General features: G+C 36.9%; 1 protein-coding gene and 1 pseudogene across 3 annotated transcripts in view; one reads left to right on the plus strand and one right to left on the minus strand.

Moving 5' to 3' along the window:
• Positions 1-18362, minus strand: part of POF1B (premature ovarian failure, 1B) — an 81843-nt gene extending 63481 nt beyond the window's left edge. For 2 of the 3 annotated variants that reach the window (XM_005865258.2, XM_014538863.1), the window contains exons 1-4: positions 18264-18362; positions 17800-18123; positions 2867-2941; positions 519-599 (exon numbers count right to left, since the gene is read on the minus strand). In XM_005865258.2, coding sequence (XP_005865320.1) covers positions 519-599; positions 2867-2941; positions 17800-18084 — 441 coding nt within the window. In that variant the 5' untranslated portion in view covers positions 18085-18123; positions 18264-18362. The remainder of the gene's footprint in view (positions 1-518; positions 600-2866; positions 2942-17799; positions 18124-18263) is intronic. The other variant, XM_014538864.1, reaches the window with a different exon arrangement.
• Positions 1-24701, plus strand: part of LOC102247735 — a 587465-nt pseudogene that overhangs the window by 175632 nt on the left and 387132 nt on the right.

The following is a 24701-nucleotide window of genomic DNA, read 5'->3' on the forward strand; positions in this document are numbered from 1 at the left end:
TAATTATTGATTTCAGAGAGGAAGGAAGGAGAGAGAGATAGAAACAATGATGAGAGAGAATCATTGATTGGCTGCCTCCTGCATGCCCCCCACTGGGAATTGAGCCCGCAACCCGAGCATGTGCCCTTGGCCAGAATCGAACCTGGGACCCTTCAGTCCGCCGACCAATTCTCTATCCACTGAGCCAAACTAGCTAGGGCACAACTGATAGCTTTTATATGAAGCTTATGAAAGAACTTTTTCCCTTTTTTCTTTGGTTCAAAGTGCACAGAAATCCTTGTGGCACAGGGGTGGGGCTATGAAGTAGATTTTATAACCCAATGATTTATATACTTCTTGGAACTCTTACAGCTCTGAGTCAGAATGTATGGGCACATGATTGTCTAGAATTATGGTGATTAAGAATTAACTTTATAACCAGAAGAAAGTCCAACAATCTGATTTTAGGGATATGGTAACTGACTCACACGTCTAAGGAATTATAGGTTGGGACAAGAATTTTGTGTGACATGGATTACCTGTTCAGGATTTTGTACTATATATCTCCTAATAGTGGTCTGTGGATATGTAGTGACTTTTACTATTGGAGAATGAAGTTCCTGTGAAGAAAAGATAAAAAATGCATATAATTATAGTTATTTAGTGACCTTGGAGCCATCAATAATAATAGGGAGCAATTTTCAGAGTAAAAGTTTTAGTCATTTGCATAAATAATGACATCTGACTTAGTGTTGTCATTAATTTCAGTCTCAAAAACATGTATGAAAGCATATGTTTATGTGCTGAGCACTGTGCTAGGTATTTCTATTATACTAATTTCATGGTAAATTCATCACACCTTCTAAATTATATTTTATGAGAGTTTCAAAATATTTCTTTCATTATAAATGCTTCCACATGATTTGAAAAATATAGCATAATATTTATTAATTATATCTGTTTGAAAAGGACAACCTATATTTTTTAAAAAATGGAAGGAGATGCAAAGAGAAAACTGTGTGTATGTGTGTGTGTGTGTGTGTGTACTTAAACACTTAAATCTTCAGTATAGTAGTGGGGAGGGCCATAAATAACATTAAAAGGAAGACAAAATACTAAAACAAAGTAATTTGCAAACTTTTGAAGGAAAAAGAGTCAATATTATTAATACAATGAGAGATTTTATACCTCAGTAACAAGAAAATCTTCACACTAATAGAAAAATGAGCAAACGGCATATAATAGAAGAAAAGCAAATAGTTATTAAATAACAAAAGTATTCAACCAAACTAGGAATCCATAAACATAACAAAAGAACACCATGTTTTAACTGGAGAAATTTGTAAAATATGTTGATAGGGTGCAGTAGCAGGAGCACTTTCCTATGGTGAAGGGAAAGATTAAATAATCACATGTAGGCAAAACTATGTAGCCATCAAAATAACTACCTTGAGTAATGAAAATTTACATGAAAAAAAGCTCACAATATTATATAAGGTTATGTGAAAATGAAGATATAAAATGCGTATATGGCATGATCACAATTTTTTATTTGAATGGAAGGAAACAAAATACTAAGAGTAGTATCTCTAGGTAAGGAAGGAGATCATGAAGGAGTTTTATTTTTTTCTTCTTCATATTCTTTTATAGTGCCACAATTCTACAATAAACATATTTTTATTGTCAGAAATAAAACATACAGTAAACCCAATTTTAAAGTCCTTTTATTATGAGAAATATCAGTGAATGCAATTTTCTGACAGGATTTAAGTATAGTGAACAGCACTATGATTTAAGTGGACTCACTTTTCTGAGGTAATTATATCTTGGTGGTCCCATAGGACTCCATTTTAAATTCAGTTATAGCCTTTATACACTGTCTTGTGTTTTGTCATGTATATGACCCATGTTAGTCTGTGAGCTCTTTGAGAATAATAATGGGGTCTAATTCATCTTTGTGCAATATTTGGTACATATTTGGCACTAAGCAAATGTTTGCTGAATAAATGCATGACTCCAAATGACCTAGTTCCAGGTTAGGCCAAATTGGGATGAGGTAGGCAAACTTTTCTTTGATAATCTTTTTTGTTCTGCATAATATCACCTTTTCCTTACTGTACCCAAATTCTAGGGACCAGTTTTTGTCCATCTGTGCCTATACTGTCCAAGTTCACACCCTGAAACCTCATCTTTCTCTCTTATCCTCAAAATCCCATACACTTTATACTCCCCTACTATGTAGTAACACAATTTGGATGTTTTCTATTTTATGTTCTTAGAATCTACTTTTTGAGATATGGTGACTAGCTCATTAAACACATATTTGTTAATATGGCATTTCAGTATTATTATTGTCTCTTTTAAAGATCTAATGCTTAGGCTCAAGAATAATCTTAAAAATGGGTATTAGGTCATAAATACTAAGGAATCTAGATCCTTGTGTGTCTTTTAAAGCACAAACTTTTGAGAAGGGTTAGTTCTGACCCTATAAGTTATTCTCTCTGAATGTAAACTCATAGTACTAACATTCACACAGTTAGGTCCTCAATCAATCCAAGATTCTTTTGTGCTCAAATCAAGGACCCTTAAAATATACATAATCACAAGGAGATCCTTGGCTAAAAATAAACTACACTCAAACTAAAAGCAATCAGATTGAGTAGACAATGAAACTGAAAAATCCCAATTCACAGCAATTATTTTAGCACTTGCTTCACATTCTTTGATGGGCTGAACTAATACTCATATGTGAGAATTCCCTTTCTAGTTTTATGTTCCTGGCATTTTTGAATGTGTAAAACCCTTGAGGGTCTAAAGATTGTTTAAGCATATGAGCAAGGCTTACATTAAAAGAAAATAATAAAATCTAATCTATAAAATCTTTTACCTGCTCAGTAGTTGGGGTCATGTGTAGAGTGCTTGGGGTACAAGTAGATATTTTCAGAGTTGGAGAATGGAGTTCCTGTTGAGAGAAACAAAAAGCGGTTCAGAAATTGTTACTGATCTATGTCATTTGAATGCATTATTTTCTTTATTTTTATGATAACCCAATTTATCAGAAATAAGAATGTTATGCTTTCCTAGATGATGTCTATCTATCCAAAGAGCACATTACTGAATTCGTTTGTCAACTTTACATGTAACCTAATAAGAAAATAATTTCAACAGTGCTTTCATGATAATGCATTCTTCTTGTACTTTTAGGTTGCATTCTTTTATTCTTTTTTTATAACTCTGTTAATATACATCCCAATGTATACTATGTCTGCAAATAACAACATGCAAAATTTATCAATCAAAAATGTTAAATGTAAAAATTCTCAAACCAATATAGGAAATTCCCTTTGCAAATTCAACTAAGACTACTCCCCTTAGATTCCTTCCAGCTGACCCTTAATTATGCTTTATTTGGTCTGCGTCTGGTTTAATTTCAAAGAGTAGGTTCTGATGTTTAAAAACAATCCATGAAAGTGAGAGTATGATTTTAATAATGAGTAGATAAAAGTCACTCTATTGATTATCTCAACATTCTTGATTTTTTTCTCAAATCAGCAAAGGTGCATAGCTTTCTTAAGAGTTGCAAAGAGTTGATAGTATTACTTAATCTCTTCATATATTACTATAATTTACAACCAATTGACAGAACTCCAGGATATATTCCTATAATGATAAAAGTATTTTTTGAAGAAGGAAGCTACTGAATATCAGAATATGGACTTGCAGAGGAAATACTGACAGACTCATATGAAAGTACAATAATATAGGTGTGACATGCTCTTCTTAAAACAGATCTATGCATTTACTCAATCTGCCAAATGTTCTGCACACCATGGTTTTTCTTTTTCTTTCCTTTGGTTCAACTTGTAACATTTTCATTCTCCCTCTCCCTGTTATGTCAAGACCAAAATTTGAGCTTAATGTTACAAGGAAGCCTTTGAATGTGTTTCCAGATTTCCTGTTGGTTGCTGAGGAAAATGCTTTAAAAGGCAGAAAATTTTAAGATAGCAGACCAAGCAGGTACATGTTCTTCAGTTTGGGAAAATGGTTACAAATACAACTAAGTTCAGGTGGGTTTGGCTCTCAGATCTAACAAAAGCAGCTTCTGAGAGATAAGGGGGATAGGGGGTGCTTTTTAGTTATGCAATAGTACATGGACACATTGTAACATAAAATGGTACACAGATCTTTTTCCATGAAGTCAAAGACCTTCCCTTAACCATGCTCCCTGCATCCCAATCCCTTACCCAAAAGTAACCATCATTGTCAGGTGTATGTTTATATATATATTGCATTTATTAATTTATTATTCTGAAACATTAACCAAACAATATATCTCTTGTATTATAGATTAAATATATGTTTCAATTCATTATTTTAAATTAATACGTAATGTTCTATAATGTTTGTTTGTTACCTTATTTACCAAAATTTAAATTATTTCTAGATTTTCTTTATACTGCAATGAGCATTCTTGTGCAGTGTGATTATTTCTCTTAAATACCACAAAGAAGTGGTATTGCTGGGGCACAGAATATGTGTACTGTTTGTTTTAACAGATACTGCCCAATTCAATTCCCAAATGGCTATACTCATACAAATCCACTAGCAATGCATAAAAGTATTCATGTCTGGAGGATGCTTTTCTGCAACTCTTAGGTTTTTTTTGGCCAGGGCTACTAATACTGGGATCACTTCAAGAAGACAGTTTGTGGACACTGTCTGACACCTGGTACAAGGTTTATAAATGGTAATTATTTCCCCCTCTTTTTAACCAATTCAAATCTGATGACATCAGCACATTAAACAGAACGGAACTTACTGGCCAAGTGGGCTAGCTTTTAAGATAAAAGAGTGTGCTGTGGAGTTTTATAAATTTTCAGAAATTAACACAAGTAGGCCTACACACAAAACCCCCCACATCCATATCTCTATCAATATCCATATCTATATCTATCTATCTATCTATATATCATAGCTTTAGGACATTTATTTATCATAGTATAGGCAGGGTTACTTTATTCAGCTGCTAAGGTAGCAAATATTTAAAAGGGGAATTGGTACATTTGCATAAAAACTAGTCTGATCCTAAAATAAAATATCCAAATTTCTTATATTTAGAAAGCTGACACATTAATTCTTAAATAATTAAGACTTATTTATTTTGAGTCTATTATTAGAATTGATCTAGGCAAATATGACTTGCAATCCTCATAAAAACAGAACAAATGGGATAGCTACAAAAAGTAAAATATTAAGGTGGTAGCTTGATATGCATCAAAGAACATTAAGATATATGATGCTGATCAGGGTGAAAAACTGTAGTAGTATTAGGCTGATTATAAGGTGGAAAAGCAATCTGAATATAAAGCTTATTAATTCCAGAAAGACTTGCTAAAGAAAACTCTTTTCCCTGGAAATCTACAGAATTAGGTATGATGGTCTGAGTAAATGTCCAAAATGTACATTATCTTTTTTTAAAAAAAATTTTTTTAATATATTTTATTGATTTTTTTAAAGAGAGGAAGGGAGAGGGATAGAGTTAGAAACATCGATGAGATACAAACATTGATCAGCTGCCTCCTGCACACCCGCTACTGGGGATGTGCCCGCAACCAAGGTACATGCCCTTGACCAGAATCGAACCTGGGACCCTTGAATCCGCAGGCTGATGCTCTATCCACTGAGCCAAGCCGGTTAGGGCAACATTGTCTTGATATTGGAAGGCACTCCAGTGGTATCTAGCTCTAGGCAGAAATGCAGCAAGTCATCCCTCAAATAACTATTGCCCATTCCATAGGAATTGATAAAAATGTGAATGAAGAGGATGCCTTAGTTTTAAAGGCACCCCAGGAATAGGAGTTTAACTCGCCCTCTTGATAACCTGTTCAGTGTTTAATTTTAAGTGTCCCTGATCTGTGTATAGCTTACCTAAATCCTTCATGTTGAAGTCATTAAATTCAAAAAATGGTTACATCTTTTGTTCTTATGCTCTCTGTGACACAGCCCCTGGGGTGCCTTTTATTAAATTAACAAAATAATTAAAATTTGGGGAAGGGGTGAGTGGTGATTACTATCGTAATATAGTGGAAAGAGACCTATACATGGAGTCAGGAGCCCCGGGTTCTACTTCTAGTTATATTACTAGATAACTGTGTGATATCAAACAACTCACATCATCTCCCTGAGCTTCAGTTTCCTTGTGTGAGAAATGGTATGTAGGTGTGTGCTAGTGTGGATTAGAGGATCTTAAACTCTCCTTTGTATTTCTAATATTCTGTGAAGATAGGAGATCATTCCCAACGTATTTTTCCATAGAGACAAAACAGTTTCAAATCCTTTAAACTTGTCAGTCTTTTCTTTTGATGATAATAACTATCACCTATTAAAAGCTTTCTGTAACAAATATGTTACACAGATTGTCTTTTTTAAAATATATTTTTATTGATTTCAGAGAGGAAGGGAGTGGGAGAGAGAGATAGAAACAATGATAAGAGAGAATCATTGACCGGCTGCCTCCTACACGGCTCTCACTGAGGTTTGAGGCCGCAACCTGGGCATGTGCCCTTGACTAGAATCAAACCCAGGACCCTTCAGTCTGCAGGCCAACACTCTATCCACTGAGCCAAACCAGCTAGGGCTACACAGATTATCTTAATATTCAAAACAACCCCATGAGGAGGATTCTACTATACCCTTATTTTACATATGAATCAAGTTAGAGAGAGATTGGTTAAGTAACCAAATGAAGATCACACAGTTAATACTAAGGTGCTGGAGCTGAAAATCAAGTACCATGACTCCAGAACTCACGCTCTTAATTACTATACTTTGCCACATATATAGCATATGTCATTATATTTTCTGCTTTTCAAGTTATAGAACATAATTCTACTCTTAAATTTGACTAGTCCTTATAATGGGGGGGTAGATATTTGTCCTTTTTATTATTTACTGTCAAAGGCAACTTTTGGGTGCCTGAAAACAAGAGAGCCACCCAAAAGTGACTGTGTGAGAGAATGGCTCTGATTAAATAATTTAAACTTCTACAAATCAAAGAGATTTTTATAAACTGTGCCATATATTTATAGTGTGTACTCTGAAGCCTCTAAACTAAAAAGAAAATTTTTACTTAATACTCATATTACTTAAGTCCTTCAATTTTTCAAGTAAGGCCCTACCTTTTTAATCAAATATTCAGCATAGTATTCAGTCATTTATTCCTGTGCCTCAGATTTGCTAAATACATAAATATTGTCTTGTTGGAAACTTTTTTTGGTAGAGGTATAGTGAAAAATAATTTTGTTTGTAATTAGGTGGGCTCAGCTTTAGTATAAAATTCAGGTCTTCTTTTCCCATACTGCCTAAAGTAACAATTTTCAGCTTTGGGAAAGTTGTAGCATCCCTCTTCCTCCTTTTGCTCCTCTTCCTCCTGCTCATCCTCCTTGTATAAACTACATATGGAATTACTAATTCTAAGATCAAAGTGGATTGAAATCAGTCTGCTTTTGGGGATAATTTCATTACGTCACTCGAGATAATTGTCCATACCTTGATATACCCTAAATCACAGCTAGTCACAATACTATCTTTTTTTCTGTTTGCTAAAACAGCTGTTTTTCTGAGTTAGAAAATCATATGAAATGGAAAAGGAGCAAGTTTCCCTGTTATTTACCTCAGTGAGAGAACTTTTGAGTAGCTCAGTGCAGTGGAGAAATAAAGGAAAACAGGAGCTGGAGAGGTGTTATTTTCCTTCACACCTTAAAAACTTAGCACATGCTTTTTTAAAATATTAAAAACAGCACATACTCTCTAAATAGCATGATTATTTCAGGGTAAGACCAATAAAATCAGATCAGAAACTATTTTTGTCCTCTAATATATTTTTTATACTTTCTGCCCTGATAATGGAACATTGGAATGGAAAAAATATACAGTAAGGGTAATCATGAAATGATTTGCTGAAATCAATAAATATAAACTTGTTTAAACTGAAAATACTTTAGTAAGTAGGTTAAGTGAGATAGCTGATACAGTAGAAATATCAAGAGCTAGTTTCTAAACCCAGGGCATTCATTAACCAGCTGGTATGACTTGGAAAATTTATTTTGAGCTATTTGAGTCTTGATTCCTTTATTTGTCCAAGACAAATAACACACAATGTGTATTTTTATTTGTATACTGTACAATTTGTACAGTGGCTGTAATAATGCTTTTCCTATTTAATATTTGGAGTTCTAGTGAGTAAAAATGTATGTAAAAGAATTTTGAAAAATAAAACGTACCATCTATTTATATAAGGCATTATTTTTACTGGATTGGTTACATGTGCAACAAAGTTATTTGTTCAATATTTCTTATGTAATGGTATTGAAAGAGATATAAAAGAACTATAAGAACTTACTATGGAAGTTCTGAGAGCTAAGAGATAGTTTTCTAGAGAACTATTCTTAGATGAAGATTTTAAAATAATTTATGCAGGAATCTATGCATCAAGCTGAAGCCTGTGTTAGAAGAGAAATGGGTAAATAATATGTTTGAGGACAAAAATATTTCCTTGGAAAGTTCTAAATGTATTTTGGTGTGTGGACAAGTACTGAACAGTATTAGTAGTTTTATGAGGGAATTTTGGAGCACATAACTAAACCAATTACAGAATAACTGAGTTAAGATTCAATAAATAAAAACACTTTACTTAGATAGAATTTCAGTAGCGGGGGAGGTAGAGGGACTGTCTTTATAAGCAAATTAATTAACACCTTAAAGCTAATTTGTTTACAGGAAGTATCACAGCAAATCCCAGGGAAATGATATAATGAGAGATCAGAATCACTAACCCTTTAAAGCATTAATAAAATAAGTAATCATAAATATTTGTCCATAGGGAAAATATAAATAAAAAATAAACAAGTGAAATCCAGTTGCTTAAAGGAACATGAGAACCAGAATAGAATACTAATTGACTTTTAAAATAGCTCCTTATGTTTAATGTGTTGTTTACTTTTATAAAAAGACAATTTGTGTCCTACTACCCATTTTCAGTTCAAAAAGAGGGAATCGAAGAGTGAAACCCACAAGTAATCCTTGTCATATATCTTTATTAAAGCCAGTGCTGACAGCCACATTCATACATTTTTGCAAGCCTTAATCACAAAGACAGGGGGCGAGTGGGGAAGAGAGGGGAACAAGAGGAGAGGCAGAATTTCCATTCTATTCTTCCAAACATTTATTTTGATTTGTATTTGTGTTTTGATTTTTAAAAAATCTCAACTCTCAACAGATCATGATTAGGGGAAGAAAGACAACAGAAATTATAATACTTGGTATAAGTACATATAGTTAAATGATTAAAAGTGATACTCGCTTTAAGATGGAGACCACATCTGGAATAAATTTGGAAGTGCAATATTGCATTGAGGAGAGGGTAAGAAGATTCAGGGTTGGAGAAGATATCTTAAAGTATATGGCTTTCCAAATGGATTTTGAGGGATAGGTAGAATTCCAGCAGAAATATGAGGGAAGGGTGAATGTTGCCAGAGCGAGGGATAGAGTGAACAAAGTGGGGTGGGTAGGAAGGAAGCAAAATCATCAGTTTATTTATGAAACTGAGAATAATATAGTGTGTCTGGAACATCAGGTAGGAGGAGTTGAGTACTGTGAGAGAGGACTATAAAAATAAGATGGGACTATCCTAAGGAGGTCCTTTAACATCAAGGTAAGGAGTTTGAACCTAACTTTGGAACTTGATTATCAAAGATTTTTAAAAGATTCTGAATTACAAACCAAATGCCATTTTATTACTGAGTTCATAATTTTTACAATAAGGTACAAGCTAATTTTATTTCTTCATATTATTTCTATTGAAGTGCTGCCAAAGCATTTATGAGATTTAAGTAACTAAATTCAATCATGTTATTATCCAGTGATAGAGCCTTGTATATTTTTATACAAAATCCTATATAATAAAGAGGTGATATGCAAATTGACCATCACTTCAACATACAAGATGGCCTCCCCCATGTGGACACAAGATGGCCAGCAGGAGAGGGCAGTTGGGAGGAACCAGGCCTGAAAGGAAGGACAGTAGGGGGACCAGGCCTTTAGGGGAGAGCAGTTGGGGGTGACTGGGCCAGCAAGAGAGGGCAGTTGGGGGCAATAGGGCCAGCAGGGGAGCAGTTAGGCACTGATCAGGCCATCAGGGGAGTGTTTAGGGGGTGATCATGCTGGCAGGCAGAAGCAGTTAGGGGCAATCAGGCAGGCAGACAGGCGAGTGGTTGGGAGCCAGCAGTCCCGGATTGTGAGAGGGATGTCTGACTGACGGTTTAGGCCCGATCTCAGACATCCCTCGAGGGGTCCCTGATTGGAGAGGGTGCAGGCTGGGCTGAGGGACACACACCCCCGTGCATGAATTTTTTCGTGCAGGCCTCTAGTAATCAATAAAATGTATGAGAATAATATAAAAACCCTGAACAGCAACAATAATATCTGCCTTCTTGGTAAATAACATAATATTTTTCAAGAATTGAAATGTTCATTTACATTATTTATTTATGCCCAAGCTTATGTCCCAAAAGATTTTAAGTGATTCATAATGGGAGCACCTATAAGAAAATGATCCCAAAGTATAAATAGGAATCAGATATTGGAGACTGTGTAACATAAATAAAAGTCAAATGTGTAGACGAGGAATACACAGTATACTGTTGTGGTTAAAGTACAGATCTGGAGATAGACTGCTAGATTTAAATCCTAGTTCTACTATACACTAGTTGTATGAACTTGAGCAAGTCATATAACATCTCTGTGCCTTGATTATCTCATCTTTTAAAAATGGTTATGATATTTGAACTTTTACTGAAGTTTAAAAATTCAATAGGTTAAGGGAGATAGGCAGTTTCAGAGAGACTATGAAACACAGTTCATAGTCCCAAAAGAAAGGAAGATGCATTTTTAGGAGGAGATATTTTTCATCTTATTCCTCTTTTTAACCATTTGCTCTGTCAAAAAAATGAGGTTCAGGGAAAAATTCACAGACAAAAGTATAGATATATGCATACATACATGAAAATCTTTCACTCAAGTTCTTTTTATTGAAGGTTTATTAAGTTAATTCTTCCTGTACTGAAATAGTCACTCTAAACTTATACTTTGATAATGTGTGCCTTCATTTTTTGTTTCATTCCTATGTGCCCACTGTATCTGATTATGTAAATTGGCAGCACTTTGATCACACATTTGTACCATCATGAATTTCTTTGAATGTGATGATCTTAGAGGCATTTTTATATTTAAATGAGCAGCTTGAATATATAGATCTGCCATTTCCAGTAGGCCTCTCTGTAATTGTCTTTAACTGTACTATCCAACTAGCCATATGTGGTTGTTGAGCACTCAAAATGTAGCTAGTGCCACTGAGGAACTGAATGCCTATTTAAATTTATTTGATGCTAATTAATTTAAATGTAAATAGCCACATTCTATCCTATTGGAAGTCCAATTCTACAGAAAACATTAGGTAAGAGGCAGACTACAAGCAAGCTTTCATGCTCAGTGTCACTATGATTTAAAAAGGAAAAAAGAAAAAAAATGAAAAAATTCTATTTCAAATATTGAAGTTCAAGTTCTAAGACTCTAAGAGTATGAGAACTTCCAAATTACTCTTTCTAAAGGATATTTATGCCAGTAAATATTATAAATATATTCCTACTGTTATAGTCTTTTGATCATATACCATGAATTTTAGAAAATTGCTTTAATGCTTTTCCTTATTAGTCTTTCTTAGCTAGTAGAGCCCTAATAAGCTTTTCAAGCATATGTGTTTGCCTCATCTTTCCAGTGTGAAAGAAACTCTTACTTTATAGTCTAGTCATTAAGTTTATTAACTTATTTTGTCTGTGCAGGTAGGGGCTTTTTTGGATACATTTTATAAGATAATAATACCAATGGAAAAAATCATTGAGTGCCAAATCTGTGCCAGTCATTGTGTTGGACACCTTCACATGTTATCTTATTCAATATTCACTACACCTCTGAAGGAAGGTATTATTGTCTTCACTTTACAAATGAGAACACTGAGGCTCCGAGAAGTCAAGTAATTTATTCTAGGTAATGCAGCATTAACACTTACTATGTGTCAGGGCAGTGAGCTGTGTGTTATTCGCCATACATATTGCATTTGCCTCTAACAACAAACCTATGAGTTAGATGTTAATTCCCCATATTATAGATGGGGCAACTGAGGCATATAGCTAGCAAGCCCTCGAGCCAGGAATTAAACCCAAAAAGTTTAAAACCTAAGCCTACACTCTTAGCCATTACACTAGAGAGTGTCATAGTTTGCTTCTGTCAAAGTCACCACTGAACATTTATTATTTGCAGCTCTCCAGAGACACATTCCACATAGATTCACTTGTATGGGCATTTTCTACACACAATGTTATCTGTGACTGATCTTTAGTCTCTGCAAAATATGAACCTCTTCAGCAAATAACTTTTGGTTTTCATTTTCTTATTGATAACTCTGATCTAAGAGTTAAAGACCTTGGTGTAATAGATGCAGGAGAGATGGTGAGATGGCTGGGAATGAGAATCAGGTAATAAACAGAGGAAATTACATACATAGTGCTGGATTTGGGTCTCTAAATATTTGGAAGCTTATTGAAATGAACATGGAACATTTTCATGTTGTCTAATTTAAATTTTAAAACTTTACTTGGAAACTAGTAAATAATATAATGTTCAAAGAAGAAAGTCATGGGAGCCTTGTGGATGCTACTATCAGTCCTAATGACTGAGAATCACTGAAAGTAATAATAGGAACATCCTAGGCTGAACAGTTTCCAAATAGGCAATATGTTTAAAAACCACCTGACATTTATGCTGAAAAAATTTGCCAAGGTAAACTTCCATTTGCATAAATTCCCAGAATAGTATGGGAGATATTTTGTTAGAACCTTTCAAAGCCAGTGATGTGGTTAAACACCTGCCTTAGGTTATTGTTGAGATGTTATTCTGAACTTTGTACAGGAAGAAACTTGTAAAGTACAATGATCTGTCTGTAGATGAAACAAACACTTCCTTAATTAAAGTCTGATTCTGTTTTCATGTAAAGAAAGTGATAAAAATTACTAGAATGTACTAGTAATAGAACTACTTCCCCTCATCCCTTTCTTCCAATAGCAATTCTCATTTAAGAGACTCATTCCAAGATATTTTCTCTTATTTTCCTACAGGAAACTAGGACAGAAAATACAGTATACAGTCTCTTTGCAGTACGTGCTTTTTGTCTTTAAAAAAATGAGAAGTATATATGCTCTACTGGAAGTCAAAAATTATCACTATTGAAATAGCTGCTGGTATGAAGAAAAAGTTAGCTCAAATAGACTAGTTTAGAAATGTTTTCACTTTTAAATGGGGTTTAAAAGCATGACAGATATCCCAGTTGTTTTATCATGGATTATCAAGAAAGTAAATTTGGATCAAGACAGTTAAAGGACAAGTTCACCCCCCTTCCCCTTGTCTCAAGTCCCCCACCTTGACACACACACACACACACACACACACACACACACACACACACACACACTAACAGCTTGTGTGTGGGTGCCATTGACTGAAAACAGGCCCAGAAATTTATCAGACCTCCCTTAAACAAAAGGCAAAGACAACTGGCATGGACAATTTCATCCAACAATTAGGTACACTCACAATTTGTATAGCTTAATTTAATTGTAAACACAAAGGGGATGACCAAGGTTGAAAATGTGTGCCTCTTTATCCTATGACCTCATTCCTTTTGCAGGCAACCTACTTCCCTGAACAATCATTCACTTTAGTGACCACACCTTTGAACAAACCACGCCCTTGAACAACAATTTATCAAAGCACCATGTCCCTCCCCACAGAACAGAAAAAAATTTCTGATAGTCTATAGAAATCCTGGCACAATAAGGGAGCTATTCACAATCTTTGTAACAAAAGAAAAGGGAAACAAATAATGTAACAAAGATAAGCCCAGCTGAATAATTACTGAGAGCAGAGACCATTTATAAACACCCATTCTCCCCTGGGCCGCTCTCTAGAGTTAAATTTGTTTGCAAGTTTCAAATTCAAAAGAATGGTAACCCATATAACACATACATTAAGAGGTTCCTTCTTTCACCCAAATTTGGTGTATTCAATAAAATGAGAGATGGCCAAAACACAAAATAAAATTTAAAAATGAAATACAGATATATGGGATACCTAAATCTAGGTCCTGTATATCTGTTTGTAATATAGCCTCTCCCTAGATGAGCAAGTGGTATTTATCCCAATAATCACAGTACTTTCTACATAATAGACACTTAATAAATATATGTTCAATGAATAACTGGTATTAAAAACATATTTTCATCTATTTCTCTCTCACACCACAGAGCTCCTCTGAATACATGGAAAATTCCTTGAACTTCATGAAAAATTAAATTAATGGAATGGAAAAATACATGTCTAGTGAGTAATTAACATCAATGCTACTCATTTGAGACAGTATGTAATTTTGAGTTGTGATGGTAGATTAATATTTAAGCTTTTAAAAAGGTTGAGCAGTGAAGTTTTTTATTTTGTTTTATGTGTTTTTTAGAAATACATTTATTCACAGTATCATATTCAGTTTTAAATGCATCTATGACCTTGATTTCACCTGTGATTGATTTTACCTGTTCATATAAATAAACCTGGTAATTTAATTCTATCATCAATTTTGAATATTTCACCAGCAACTGGTTTCTATATTAAAATTTCTCTGAGGAACACTCTATCAATCAGACAAAATAATAACCAAGAGAATCATAAAATATAGTTGATCAGTTATTGGCAAAAAAGAAAGCAACATTATATCTGGAGAAATTGAAAATACATTTACATCTATAAACATCATTTTAGTGCACAAGAAGGCGATAGAGAAAAAACATATACTAAAAAGCCAGATATAGAAAATACTAAAGTGCTGCAAAGAACATTTGGTTGAAACTAAAATTAAAAATATAAGCTAAAATAAAGATTCAGGAAGCAGAGTAGCATCAATTTTGATTTCTCAAAAAAGAACATATTTTACTACTGGTAATTATGTATTTTTAAAAAATCATATGAATTCTCTGAATGTCATCCAAACACCAAAATGCTAAAAACAATTAAAGTAAAAGTTTAATAGAATTTATGATGTCCAACCATTTCCCTAGGTGACATGGTCACAAATTCTAGCAGCAGAATAATTGCCACATACCAACTCAAAATGTCTCTGAAACATAGCATATTAAGAGACTTTATTAAAACATAAGACAAACAAAAAAGAATTTTGTATAATATGTCCTGCTTGTTTGTGCTTGTCATAATGCATAACAAAGCTATCACCATATCTTACCCAGCCATATCTTAACCTTTTTGTTAGCATGAAGGTAATTTCAAATCAAATTGAGGTTCTACTTTACACAATGCCATCTTTCCAATAAATAGGGAGAAAAAATAAAATAGAAAAGCTTCCTAGTCACATTCTTTGTGGTAACTATCTAAAAGTTTTTTGACAAATTATCTTTTAGTGGAGTTGTTAATCCCCTTTGATATCTAACTCAATTTTAAATGTTTTGGTCAAATTTTCTCTCTTCTTTGTTTCACTAAGGGAATGAAGCTACTTTTTGTTGTTGTTGTTTACCACATATCTAAAATTTCACCTGGATCATTTTCATCCAGCCCTTACTTTTCTTTCCTTTCAATTGCAAATAACTTCAGACTTTACAACATTCATTCAAATCTCTTATCCTAGCTTCTGTGGCCATATTTTTGGTCCCTAGGGTTTCTTATAGAGCCGCCTATGGAGAACTACATTTCTGAATGAAGATAGTCTCCTAATCATCACTTAAACAAATATCAGATAAGAAGAAGGAAAGTCTTGTAAAAAGCTCGGCCAGCTTGGTCCCAGGATTATTACAAAGGTAAGTTGAACCAAAGAGCATACAATAAAATGTATTCCTCAAGTTCGGTAGTCAATATTCATAATTTATCAAATTTCAGCTTTTTAATTTTGTACCTATTTATCTTGCTTTTTTCTAGCAATTTGACAAGAAAAGAGGTTAATTGTTTAAATAACTATGACAGATAGGGTGGTTTTAGCATTCTTATGATAATGGTAACTGTTGTCTTTGACCTCATTGTTTTGGGGCTACTTAAAAACACAGGTGACACCCACTTAGTTGTTAATTAGCATCTAATATAGATGATTGGAATGTACATTTGCATTATTATCACTTATATACACTAGTATTTTTAAACTTTATATTTTTCTTCCCTTTGAATTCAACATAGGTGGAGTTTTTCTCAACTAAGAAATTACCAACAGTAGATCATGGGTTTTTCTTCACATTTTCCCCTCAAATTAAATTAGAGGTAAAAGAAAAGAGTAATATTGTAGCCTCTGTAGTTATTGAGTTATTTATATTTTCTCTAAAATTATTTAAAAATAGTTTTATTATATACTTGAGAAATGTTGCTTTATATCTGACTTTAAATTGGTCCCAGGATTATTATAAAGGTAAGTTGAACTAAAGAGCATACCATAAAATGTATTCCTAAAAATTCTGTAGTCAATATTTATGATTTGCCAAATTTCAGCTTTTTAATTTTTATCTATTAATTCATCTTGCCTTTTCTAGCAATTTGACAAGAAATTGAGGTTTTAGGGAAAATAATTCATATTATTCCAGATTGGTATGATAATGCAACATAGGATAATATCCCAATGGTTGTATTCTTTTATCTCTCTTTCTTTTTGAGCTCTTTACAGTACAAATTGTATCTTGAAAACATAATTTCAGTTTGGACAGAAGTTTCCAGAAAGTTTAAAAACATGAAAATTTAATGTAAAGAAGGTCAAAGAATGAAAACATAGAGCTGTTAATTTTATATAGTCTTGCAATGTTCCTTTACATTCATTGGCATGATTATTAGTACAGATCTTGATGCTGAAATAACCCCTTTACAAACACATTTATTTAATTTTAAAGGGTGTCTTAGAGTTCCACTCTTTTTAGCTTTCAGATAAGCAATTGCTTACATCTTGCCTTCCTTAATCCTATATCCACTCTTTCAATACTCTTTTACCAATATTCATAAATTATTCACCTTAGCTATGCAAGAGCCGTGTGTCATTTCCAGAATATGAAACACATATGGTAATTCAAACAGGTTTTTGTGCCTGTCATTTATCCTAGAACAGCTTACTATTTGCTGAACACAAATATTTGCTTGTCACACAATACATGCCACTGACCCTGAGCCATTATATTTGATACAAAAAATCTATTTATTTCTGATATGAAGTGAATTAACAAAAAATATTCTGTAAAAATTATCGTATTCAAGTTGAGGATTGCTTTGTGGCAGGAGCAAAAGACTACCTCAGATCAGATATTCCAATCAAATGTAACAAAAAATGAGCCATCCTATGCTCTAGTTAAATTATAAAAATTACGGGAACTGATTACAAACAACCACAGGCATGAGTAAATGAAAGAACAGCCAAGAGATGAAATTTTGACTTACTGTACATTGAATATGTAGCTGTATTCCACTGAGAGATAACATTCGTTATAACAGAGGCAGAGAAACAGAAAGAAAAGAAATGACAGAGGACTTGTATGCATGCGTATGAGCATAACCAATGGACACAGATGGGGTGGGGGGTGAGGAAATGTACTGGGGGCTGGGGGCGGCCTTAAATTTTAAAAAAAGAAATGAGGTTCAAGATTCCCCCTCTCTACTAGCCTGACATAGCTGTCTTTGTGGTACCTGGGAATGGTCGCTCCAAACCAAATTTTGGTAGGAGGAGGAAGTTTTGAGAGGGGAGAGCACTTCCCGGGAGCCGATGGGATCCAAGGCTTGAACCACCTTATTCATGGGTCCACTGTAGGTCCTCACTCGCTCATACACTACATTTTTTTCTGGAGGCTGCTGGGCTTGACTTGACTGATGGTAGCAGTGGTAATGCTGAGGCTGGCACTGCAGCACCTCTGGGAGTTGCTGAATCCCAGAGCTGCTGCTGTTCATCTCATTCCAATAGCTTGAACTCATCATCTTCTCGGTGGTCAGTAAGGTACACACCAGATGTTCTCCCTAAGGAACAAAACAGAGAGAAGGAGAGAGACAGAGAGATCATGAAAGGAAAGGATAGGAAGGCAGACAGGCAGGTACATGTACAAGCCTTTTACCAACCACCTCTGTCTATAGTGGTGCCAGGGGGAAATGAGAATTACCTGAGCAGCAGCAGGAGCAGGTCTGGCAGCTGTAGAGGAGGCAGCAAAGTATTTGAACACTAATGGAAAGTGGAGCCACCCTGTGAGATTGCTCCAGGAAATGGTACTGACACGCCTCTGATGGGCGGATTCACCAGACAGGTTTACCTGCCAGGAGAGGCCCTGCATTGCCATGGAGATAGTTCCAAGGCTGCCCAGTAGATAAGGGAATCTGGAAAGAGCAGAAATGTGGAATTTTAGGTCTGAAGCCAGAGCTGCCAAGTCCACAGGCTTGGAAATTCACTTTAACTGTAAATAGGCAGACAAAGACATGCCCGTGCCAAAAGTTATTAGAGAACAAAAAGTCACAAACATGACACTGAAGTGACTTTGACCTGGTTCTTTTGAAGCTTAGCAAAGGTGTGATTATTGTCATTAGAGTCCCAGACCTAAATATGGTGTTAGCCTAGGGACATGCTAATTCGCATATAAATTTGGATTCTTTGTAAAATCCAGCTGATAATTGCAGTTAAGGGAGATTACTATGGGGTCTTTATCTGGCAACTCTTTGTAATTTATGGACCTGTTTATCTTGCTCGAGCCTAGTATGACTTTCTAACTTACACTGAAGTAGATTTGTCTAAATGATTATCTGTTTATACATGGGGAGTGGTAAAAAAATCTAACAATTCCACAAATGCTTTGCATTTTAGGATTTAGATTTATTCTTTTGCATTTTTTTTTACAGAATAATGTACCTCGATTGTATTTGTTCCCTAGGAAACACTGAGTTTGATTACTTTCAAAATATCTAGTTAAGGGTTCGGCAAGTCCTGAGGGTTGACTTACCTGATATGCTCAGCACTGACAACCCAGACCCTGACCACACCAGCTGCAGACATCGGCAAAACCTCTGCAGGCCTGGCATGCACCCAGCCTGAACCCATGTGCCCAACAGGGACCTATCCTGGACTTCGTGCCACCGCTGTGTGACTTCCACTGACCCGGCAGGACTCTCGCCCCTGCCATGTACTCACCCACTGCCACTGCTACTGTGCTGCCCCCGCTGCCCTAGAGCTGCTCAGTTCCACCACCAAGGCTCAGAGGCAGGACCTGTACTGAAGGCTAGGAGGTGGATGTAGCCTCCCTTGACTTGGACCTACTAGAATTGAGACCTGAGGAGACTAAAGAGGCTGCAGATCTGTAGGTGAGAAGGGAGTGCCTGGGAATGAGAGAGGAGGCCTCAAGGGCACTGGCTGTGGAAATTGCAGAGTCGGTGCAGCAGTGGAAGCCTGAGGCTGGAGTCCCTGGATAGAGTAGTGCTAGCACCCCACCATTGTGCAGCCTGGGAAGCTCCTCTGACTTGTGGGAAGGGCCACGTAACTGAGCTCAGGGCCAGACTACACTGGAGCCTACACTAAGCTCATGACACACCCAACATTGAACCTGGGGTGCCCTCTATTTCTTGATGGTGAACAGAAAGAGGGCTGGACAGTAGGTCCAGGAAGGAGCATCAGCCCTGCCCACCTGGAATTCAGGGAAGATCTCCTCTTTCCCGCTGACAAAACAGCTGCTTCTGACCCAACTTGCAGTAACCTCAGGCAAGAAGGAACAGCCCGGGGCAGGAAATCTGTGCCCCTGCAGGTGACAGAGAGGAGGTGCCAGCAAACCAGGCATAGCTGAGGCATTAGAAGAAGAGGAAGGGCCTGCCCACCCCCTCTACAAGCTAGTGGCACCACCCCCAACATGAGTCTGATCAAACCATCCCAGCCAAGACCAGGATACCCAGACAGAGCCCAGCTCCATGGGACAAGGGAGTAGAGCTCAGAACAAGGACAATCAAGGCGTGACACTTGAGGCAGACCCAACCTCTGGGCTAAGGAGTCCCCGCCAGCTGGACTACTAGGGGCTTCAAACTCTCAGACCTCAATAAGGTGGCCCAGGGCCAGAAAGGGACAGTGACTCCAATTTACCTGCACCAGAGAAGCTCTGAGGAGGCCGAGGATAGATACACCAAGGGACCAGATTCAATAACATCAGAGAAAAATCCAGCAAGCTCCACAAATAGCAGACCCAAAGATTTTTAACTGTGTGTGTGTGGTTTTGTTTTTTTTGTGTGTGTGTGAGTAGATTTATTTTGTTTTTGTTGTGTGGTTTTTTCCTTATTTCTCTTTCTTCTTTCATATCTCTAATTTCTTTCCTTTGATTCTATTGTACTTTTGTGTATTCTTATTGTTATTATTAATTTTTCTTTTCTCTTTTTTTATTTTACTTTTCCTATCTACATCTTAATGTATCCATTATTACTGCATTTTAAATTAATTATTATTATTTCATTTATTTTATGTTCCTTTTCTTTTTTCTTCTTATACTAGTTCTTTTGGCTTTCTCCTTGCTTCCATATAGCCATTTCTTCCTCTTCTCCTTTCTCCCTTTTTGCCGGAAGCTGGTCCATCCTTGCTGCTTGACACAGTCGGTGCAGGAAAGAAACATCTGCACAGCATATGTTTCAAGGGACCTGGCATATATAGCATATTGTTCTTAATATGTTTGCTCTCCTTAGAGCCATGTGTTTTAACCAAGGTCACCTCTCCGAGAAAGGTTGTTTCCCCAGGTGGGGATTTTTCCCTGAGGTTAGGGAGGGGATACAACCCCTTAACTAAGTGCCAGGCGGGTAGTTAATCACTTTAACTACAAACAATCACGCTTAAGCTACATAATCTTTACTCCCTGGAATGGAGATAAGAAACGCCCTAACCTTTGCAATAGAAATTGACAGGATTAAAATCGGCTGGTATAAATATAGATGTAACAAGACAATAAACATCAGATCCTGATCAGATCCTAACCAGAACTTGGCCAGAAGGTCCTGACTAGGCTGCTGATCAACTGAAGGCTGTCTCCGTGTCATTCCTTCTTCGCCGACTCCGTCCACACCTTTGGGGACCCCTGGACCTGCTGGGGTCGGACCCCAACACCTTTTTCTTTATATCCCCTCAGTCTTTGATCACAATGTCTTTTAGTATTCTTTTATTTTATCTTTGCTTTGCTTTTTCTTCTTTTTCCTTCTTAGTCTTTCCTTTTGTTGTTGCATTGCATAGTTTAATTTTCATGGTGTTTTTTTGTTTGGTCCTGTTGTGTCTTCTGTTCTGTCATTCTGTCAGCTGGCACAATGACATTGGGGTTGAGCCTCTAGTTGGCATCAAGTTGGAGGGGAAATCCCTCCCATGAATGGGACATCAACAGTCAAGCCCTAATTACAAAAGGAGAGCCCAAAAACACACACAAGGGGCATTCCTAGAGTATCAAGTTCAGGAGATCAAAGAGATTGCACCACTGGATCCCTCAAGACACTTTCTGCATAAGACCATCCCACAAAGACTGAGAGGCATAACAGTTCTATCTAATACATGGAAGAAAATACAAAGAGACAGTTAAGATAAGGAGACAAAGAAACAACCCCCACATGAAACAAAAAGAAATCTCCAGGAAAAGAATAAAATGAAATGTAGGCAAGCAAACTATCAGCTATAGAGTTCAAAGTAATGGTTCTAAAGGTGTTTAAGGAGCTTAGTACGAATTATAAGGAACACAGTGGGAACTATAGCAGCATGAAAAAGGAAATAGAAACCATGTACCAGAACCAGATATAAATGAAGAATAATATATCTGACATTGAGAACACAGTGGAAGGAATGAAAAGTAGATTGGATGAAGCAGATCATATCAGCAATTTGGAAGACAAGGTAGAAATAAATACCTAATTAGAGCAGCGAATAGAAAAAAAGAATAAAAAGGCAGGAAGATAGCTTAAGGGAGCTCTGGGACAACATGAAAGTTAACAATATCTTCATTATAGGAATATCAAAATGGGAAGCAGGTGAGCAAGGAACAGAGAACCTGTTTAAAGAAATAATGACAGGTGTCAAGATGGCGGCATAGGTAAACACCGGAGACTGCTGCGCTCTGGGACATGAAAGTTAACAATATCTTCATTATAGGAATATCAAAATGGGAAGCAGGTGAGCAAGGAACAGAGAACCTGTTTAAAGAAGAAATGACAGGTGTCAAGATGGCGGCATAGGTAAACACCGGAGACTGCTGCCGCAAACAACCACTTCAAAAATACAACTAAAAGACGGAACGGACATCACCCAGAACCACAGGAAGGCTGGCTGAGGAGAGACTCTTCAACTAGAAGGAAAAATAACAGCACACCGAGGCTCAGAGGAGGCGCAGTGTGGAAAAAACTCAGGTGCGGAGGTGCGCGCGCAAAGCGGGCTGGTGGCTGAGAGCGCGGTTGTCGTTTTCGGTCAGGGGGGAGTCTCAGACTCTGAGCTCCAGATACGGGCGAATCGCTGGGGACTCGGACCCAAACGGGAGAAGCGGGAGTGTCTGGCATCAGTTGGAAGGCAGCTTTCCCTCCGAGGTTTGCAGCGGTTCCGGGGGTTCTGAGAAGCAGAGCCTCTGGGAACAGGACTGAGGGCACCATAACGGCTCCCTCCGCCCGCCCTGTTGAGCCCGCCCCGCCCAAGCCCTGCGCAGAGCCATTTGCCAGATCGCCTCAGGCAAAGGCTAGATTAGCACCTCCCCAGAGGACAGAAGTTTTCCGCGGCAGACACAGCTGATTCACACAGCCAGTCGGCCTGGTGGTCAAATCCCTCTAGTATTAACTACAACAATCAAGGCTCAACTAGAACAAGACTGCGCACAAAGACCACTAGGGGGTGCACCAAGAAAGCATAAAAAATGCGGAGACAAAAAAACATGACAGAAATGGAGGATATAGAGCTAAAAATCGCAATTTTGAGGGCTTGCAAAAATGTGCTAGAAGCTGTCAATAAACTTGAGGAGAGAGTCACGAAAACTAATGAGACCCTCGATGCTATGATAAAGAACCAACTAGAAATTAAGCATACACGGACTGAAATAAAGAATATTATACAGACACCCAATAGCAGACCAGAGGAGCGCAAGAATCAAGCCAAAGATTTGAAATGCGAAGAAGCAAAAAACACCCAACCGGAAAAGCAAAATGAAAAAAGAATCCGAAAATACGAAGATAGTGTAAGGAGCCTCTGGGACAGCTTCAAGCGTACAAACATCAGAATAATTGGGGTGCCAGAAGATGAGAGACAGCAAGATATTGAAAACCTATTTGAAGAAATAATGGCAGAAAACTTCCCCCACCTGGTGAAAGAAATGGACTTACAGGTCCAAGAAGCGCAGAGAACCCCAAACAAAAGGAATCCAAAGAGGACCACACCAAGACACATCATAATTAAAATGCCAAGAGCAAAAGACAAAGAGAGAATCTTAAAAGCAGCAAGAGAAAGAGACTCAATTACCTACAAGGGAATACCCATACGACTGTCAGCTGATTTCTCAACAGAAACTTGGCAGGCCAGAAGGGAATGGCAAGAAATATTCAAAGTGCTGAATACCAAGAACCTACAACCAAGAATACTTTATCCAGCAAAGCTATCATTAAGAAATAATGACAGAAAACTTCCACCAACCTGGTGAAGGAAAATGTCACACAAGTTCAGGAGACAGAATGTCCCAATCAAGATATAGCCAAACAGACCCACACCTAGACACATTTAAATTAAAATGGCAAACATTAAAGGCAAAGAAAGAACCTTAAAGGCAGCAAGGGATGGAGACAAAACATTACCTGCAAAGGAGCTCCCATTAGAATGTCAGCTGACTTCTCTATAGAAACACTTCAGATCAGAAGGCCATGATATGAAGTATACAAAGTAATAAAAAGCAAGGGATAGCCAGAACCGGTTTGGCTCAGTGGATAGAGCGTCAGCCTGTAGACTCAAGGGTCCTGGGTTCAATTCTGGTCAAGGGCATGTACCTTGGTTGCGGGCACATCCCCAGTGGGGGGCGTGCAGGAGGCAGCTGATCCATGTTTCTCTCTCATCGATGTTTCTGGCTCTCTATCCCTCTCCCTTCCTCTCTGTAAAAAATCAATAAAATATATTTTTAAAAAAAGCAAGTGATAGAATCCAAGACAACTCTATCCAGCAAAGCTATGATTAAAAATTAAAGGAGAAATAAAGAGTTTTGCAGGAAAAAAAAAGGCTAAAGGAGTTTATTACCACCAAACCAGCACTGCAAGAAATGCCAAAGGGACTGTGGTAAGACAAACAGAGAGAAGGAAAGAGAGAGGATTACAGATATAAAGAAAATAAAAATTCCAATAAATACCTATCCTATATAATAAAAAGGGAATATGCAAATTGACTGTCACTCTGCCACAAAGATGGAGGCACCCACAGTAGAGGCAGGGTTTCCGCAACACAAGATGCTGCACCCACCGTGGAGGTGGAGTTCAAGTAATGAGCCTTAATGAGCAATCAGCAGGGACCTGAGGCCCTGCCCCCCCAACCCCATGGGGCTTGACAGGGGACCTCAGGCAATGCCCCAAACCCTGGCACCAGGCCAGGG

This window comes from Myotis brandtii, unplaced genomic scaffold, assembly GCF_000412655.1.
Source record: "Myotis brandtii unplaced genomic scaffold, ASM41265v1 scaffold2, whole genome shotgun sequence".
Taxonomy (NCBI): Eukaryota; Metazoa; Chordata; class Mammalia; order Chiroptera; family Vespertilionidae; genus Myotis; species Myotis brandtii.